Source organism: Limulus polyphemus, unplaced genomic scaffold, assembly GCF_000517525.1.
Source record: "Limulus polyphemus unplaced genomic scaffold, Limulus_polyphemus-2.1.2 Scaffold230, whole genome shotgun sequence".
NCBI lineage: Eukaryota > Metazoa > Arthropoda > Merostomata > Xiphosura > Limulidae > Limulus > Limulus polyphemus.
This window is the reverse complement of record NW_013665840.1, coordinates 216,247-222,336: the sequence shown is the minus strand read 5'-3', so window position 1 is coordinate 222,336 and position 6,090 is coordinate 216,247. Positions and strand designations below refer to the sequence as shown.

General features: G+C 32.4%; 1 protein-coding gene across 1 annotated transcript in view; it reads left to right on the top strand.

Moving 5' to 3' along the window:
* Window positions 1-340: 340 nt before the first annotated feature.
* The window catches only part of LOC106478594 (sarcolemmal membrane-associated protein-like), a 66,644-nt gene continuing 60,894 nt past the window's right edge, over window positions 341-6,090 (top strand). The window contains exons 1-2 of the mRNA XM_022382216.1: window positions 341-456; window positions 2,235-2,674. Coding sequence (XP_022237924.1) covers window positions 2,369-2,674 — 306 coding nt within the window. The 5' untranslated portion in view covers window positions 341-456; window positions 2,235-2,368. The remainder of the gene's footprint in view (window positions 457-2,234; window positions 2,675-6,090) is intronic.

Genomic DNA, 6,090 nt, shown 5'->3' with positions numbered 1-6,090 from the left:
AAACTACTATCCCCATCTTGGCTTGACTACTAATAGTGCTCACTATCTTTCCATCTCCACCAAACACAATAAAATAGCTTGTGCAGTTTATTGTTTGTTTCAAGTTATTATTATGAGATGAGGAATAACAAAATATTTGATATTATTTTATAAATAACGTTTCCTCTCATATAATTTATTGCTTATTGATTATATAGTTTAAGTACATGATCAAGTAAATATATATATTATATTCTAATTCAATTCCAATATTTTCAAGTTTTGTTTCAAAAGTAATTAAAGTTTAATTTCTAGTCTGAATTGCACGTGAGACGCCCTTTTTTATGCTAGTACCCTCTAGTGCGAACGTAAGTAAACACTGAGCAAATGGTACTAATAGTAATCTCGAACGAAGTCAATTATTTCCGATACGAATATTTTAAGTTGAAGGAAATGGAGATTCGTAACCTCAAAAGGGTAATTATGTTTTAATAGTTTTACAGACACTATAATTAACACTATTAAATATACACAGATTTTATTATTATAATTTTATGAATCGGTGAAAGTGGGCTTCTATGAACGAAATCGGAACATGGCTGACGTTGTTTTTCGGTCCCTTCACTCGTCCTCGTAAACTTGTACTAACGTACAAATTATAAGTAGTTGAAATAAAAATTAAGTACTATGACTTTTCTTTGACATAAACCAAGGTTGTGTGCCTGCCTATTCAGTTTTAACAACACTGAACAGCTGATGGTGATACAGTAGTAGTGATGGCCTGACTTATTTCACCATTTTTTTATTTTCTCACTTTTGATAAGTAATACTTATGTAGAATTACATTTGAAATTGGAATATAAAATTGTATTTCGTTATTATGTTAGGCCCTTTTATTTTAATGGCTTTAATTTGCTGTCATTGTGTAAAGGTATTATTAATATTACATTATCAGTCTGATGAACTTTGGTTTTTGATAAGGCTCTGGTAAGTTGCAAGACAAATGTTTAATTTTTTTTAAGTAGATGAAAAGGCTACTTTTAGTGCTTTTATAAACACCAAAAACAAATTTAAGTACAAAAAGAAATATTTTTGTATAACTAGTTGTAGTAATAGTAGACTTTAAGGAGAAATTATTTTGAATGAAAATTAATTAAATGTAGAAAATACATCCAAGTTATTATTCTATTTATATACATTTAATGATTGAATAAAATGGATTAATATTTTATTTATTTTTGTGAAATGGAAAGGGTTCATGGAAGAGCTACTAGGATGATACCTGGGATGGAAAGGTCATCATACAGAGACAGGTTAAGATCTCTGAAATTATTTTCTCTTGAAAAAGAAGAATTAGAAAGAACCTGATTGAATTTTAAGATTGTTAAGGGAATTGATAGTGCCAATACATCATATTTTTTCATACTTATTGGTGAGAATGGTAGGACTAAGAAACACATAAATCTTTGTCTTTACCTTCAGTCATAAAATCTTAGAATTAGGAAGGACACTAAGTTGAAGAGTGTTCAGAAAAGGGCTACAGTGATGATTATAATGATGCTGTATTTCATTCTCAAGTGGCCATTTGGCCCATCTAGCTATCCATTTTTATAATATGATCCTAATACAAACTGCATAAAAAAGCCTTTTTTTTCCTATGTTCAACTTTGGTTCATAAAATACTCCAGTCTTTTCTTAAACTCCTTCAGTGTTATGCCTTCTAACACAAACTATTCCATATGCCAACTACTTTATCAGAAAAGTAATAGTGCTTTAACTGGAATCATCCGAGTTTCCATATCGTAAACTTTTATCTGATAGCCTTAATACATGCTAATTTTTTGGAAACATCATTTGGATTTATGAATATGAAACATCTAGCAATCTTAAAAAACTTCAATCATGTCCCTCCTGAGCCTTTATATCTCAAGAAAAAACATGAAGATTTTGACCTATCTGTATATAACAACTCCTCCAAACCTTGTTATTCATTTGGAAATGTAATGTTTATGTTTGGTATAACTGGGTTACTGTAGACAGTTTCAGTATAAATAATAAAATGAATATATCAGTGAAATATCTGTTGCCAGTCAGAAAATATTCTTTTGAAAATTTTATTCTCCATATATAACATGTTTTTTTTTGGGGGGGTAGGGGGGTGAATAAAAAGCCCCATAGTTTTAGTTATTAAATTATAGATTAGCATTGTTTTATATTTGCTATGGCTAAAACATTTTTCTGTTTAATTTTTGTAGTGAGATTCGATGTTTTGGTAGAAGAAGTTTTTAGTCGAGTATTGTGCACTACTTTTAGCAGTGATGCAGGAATTCCTTCAGAGTTCATCTTCCTATGCTTGACTTGAAGTCAAAGTTGTCGGAAAAGAGATTTGATGGTAGTCTATCGTAAAGACCTGCCGGACCTGGATACCGAATCGGGAACCACGGCAACCCAGATAGCAGAAGCCAACTCCAATGAAGTGGAGAAGACACCATGCACTTCCCCATGTATGGTGCCTCGAGCCATCCTGATTAGTCGGCCAAACTCGCACCCATTTCAAGAGAGGCATTTGATTTTAGATCAGCCTGTTAAGGTGGGCCGTTCTGTTGCTAGGTGCCGCCCAGCTCCAAATAATGCAATATTTGATTGTAAGGTTTTGTCCAGGAACCATGCACTTTTGTGGTATGAAAATGGAAAGGTAAGCTTAATTTCTTGCCAAACCTGTTTTTGCAATAGCATGTAAATGTATTTGCAGTAAAACCTTGATGTGAATAATGTTATCTTATAATTTCATCAGCTGACTTAAGCTGGTGAATTTTGGTTATTCATGACAGTTACATCTGTAGATTGAAAGTCTTGTCATTTAAATTTGTATTTCCCAACCACTGGGGCATGACCTGGTACTGGGGGTGTGGATCATTATTTTCCATGGTGCGAAATGTTGTATGAATATATTTTTATTAATGCTACCAGGACATGGTGAAATGTTCAAAAGATCTTCCAGGGTGCAAGATTCGGATGGCCTACCAAGACTCCCCCCCCCCCCAAACAAAAAAGAAAAAAGAAATGATGGATGCCGTATTCAACTTTTAGATTTAAAGGTCACTTTGGTTTCAGAGATCAAATAAGTACAACTTCTATACCATGATATATATATAAAATGGTCTTTTTTTGGCACTTTAAAGATTAAAATCTAGAACACCAAAATTTTGCTAAAATGGGATTTTATTTAATGTAAATTTGGCGGTATAAGTAATGTGGAATTTGAAATTAATTCTCTGAAAATGTAAAAATTAACAGCAGTCAGGATTACTGTAAACAACACATTAACTCTTTTGTTATGACATTTATTTTGGGTGGGTCAGAGTGCACATTACTACTTTATATACTGTTACATTCAAAAATAAACAACTTTTATTATTAATGTATGTTAATAAACTTGGCATGAAAACATAGTTTATAATTCAGATTTTGACATTATCTAAGTTTTAATTTCTTAATTTAAACAAGACACATATATAACTTTCCAAGTTTCATTTTCTGTATTACCTGGCAGATAAGAACTCTAATTTCACTTCTTTAGAATCTTCTGACATTAAAAACAGGCTGCTACAGTTTCCAATCAATTAAAAACATAAACTAAACATTATTATAAGCAAGGATCTAATCTGAATCTTCTACATTTGTGATTTGCTGAGTTACCAATAAATTTGTCATACTACCAGATGAGCTCCTCCCATCTCTCATTCTGACTTTTGAGAACATCTTGCTAAGCAACTTTACATGGTTGATGGACATGTTTATGTCCAGTAGAAAGAGCAGATTCTCCTATACACTATACTCATTACAGCTATTTGTCTGTCATAATATCGTCGTGTGTGAACATCATATTCCTGCTCTAAACATTTAATAAAACGTTTTTAACCTACTTATAGCTTACTTAGAAAACCTTATAAATTGTAGTAGGTTTGGAACATTCTGTTCTAGTGACTGTATTTTTCCTAAATATAAGGCTAAGTCAAATTTATCCACTTCATACTTGCAGGGTTAAGTATGTTAAGTTGTAGGGTTAAAATATTAGCCACTTGTTACTATTTTTTGTAAGTCCTAAAATATTGGGTAGGTGTTAGAAGATTGAAAGTTGGCTAATTTTATTTTTTTATTTTTTCATGGGAGATAATAAAAATTGCCTTAGTAATCCTAAGCTTATTAGTTTTACATCAATGGTATGAATAGTTTTTCAAAGTCTGATAAAAGATGCTTTGCAAAGTCATTTAATAAAGTTTAAAACTTTGTAAGTCAGCATGGTTTCACTAGGGGAAAATCTTGATTTATCAATTTTTTGACATTCTTTGAAGAGGTAACTGCTTATGTAGATGAGGGTAGGGGTGTGTATTTAGGTTTTCATAAAGCATTTGATAGGGTGCCACATAAAAGATTTTTTAAAAAGATCTCTGTAGGTGTGAGGGATAAATTGGCTGGATAGAAGAAAACAGAGGTTTGTTCTAAATGGAGTTCAGGCAAACTGGATTAATATTATGAGTGGGGTACCTCAGGGCTCAATGTTAGAACCTTTGGTCTTTTTTTCATTTACATTGATAACATAGGTGAAGGAATAGTCAATAAATTGCCAAAAGTTCCTGACAATACTAAGGTCTTAAGTGTTGTTGGCTGTGAGGAGGATGCTACTGTTTCATAGAAGTAGTTGAATCACTTGGTGATTATAATTTAAAATATTAGTATAATTTTGATGGGAACAACCGTAACAGTGTTACTGAAGAAAAGAATCTTAGGGTTTTGGTTTATCATTATCTTAAACCATCCAAGCAGTGTACGGTTGCTAGTGGTAGGGCAAATAATATTTTGCATTGTATTTACAGTATTATTGAATATAAGTCTAAAAGGTTATAATTTCATTGTATACTGCGGGATATTGGTTAGGCTATATTTGGAGTATTGTGATCAATCTTGGGTTTTTTACCTTAAGAAGGAACTGAATTACTGAAAAGTGTTTAAAGGAGGGCTACTATGATGATGCTTGAGATGGAAAGATTGTCATACCAGGACATGTTAAAATTTCTGAAATCATTTTCTTTTGAAATAAATAAAAGGGGATCTGATTGAGGTGTTTAACATTGTTAATGGAATTACGGTGTTGGTAAACCATCATTTTCCATACTTAGTTATGAGAATGATAGGACTAGAGCACAAAAGTATAAACTTTGGCAGGGTAGGAGTTCACTTGTGTGAAGTTTTATTTTTGTAACAGGTTGGTTGACCTTTGGAATGGGTTGCCTTCAAATGTGGAGGAAGCATTAAATTTAAGGGATGGCTTGATAAATACTTAGTTTAGTAAAAGGACCAACAAACCTCTTGTTGTCCTTAAATGGAATGTTATTTCATGTGTAAAAATTAATTTAATTACATAATTGCTGTTGAATTAGTGATTGTTGTATTAATTTATTAGTAAGCAACCAACAAAACATCAAATTATTGAAATTCCAAAAGGCCAATCATTTTTTTCACTTATAAACTTTGGCAAGTGAAATTTACCATCCACTTTTCCTGAACAGATAAGTGAGTTCTTCCATTAAAAATCAGGCATTGGTAGAGTATAAGCAAGTGACATTCTTCAGCTCTATTTCTTGCTGCAACTTTCAGTTCGTCGAGTCTGTTAGTAGCCCTGGTTATTCTGATGTTCATGTGTAGCTGGTGAAGTTGAGTTGTCTGGTAAAGGTAATCCCCAGGTACTTTAGTGTTTCTTCCAGAGGAATAGCAGTGCTTGCTAAGGATGGTTTATCCTCATTGGCATGTCTGTTGGTGAGTGTGCAGAACATGGCTGTGGTTTTGGTAGAATTGATTACCATTCCTGTATGTTTGCACTATTTGTTCCCCCATGCTAACATATGATTGAATCTTGTTTTTGATTTCAACTTTGCTAGATCATCTGCTGTACACAAGAATGTTGTCAGCAGATGGTAGCACATAATTCTTGGACTATCGAGGTGCCAAACAGGGCTTAACACTTACCTTTTAGTTGATCATACATAATTGACCAGTCCAAATAATTCACAGATTGTTATTGATCTTTAAAAACTACAGTTTACACAGTTA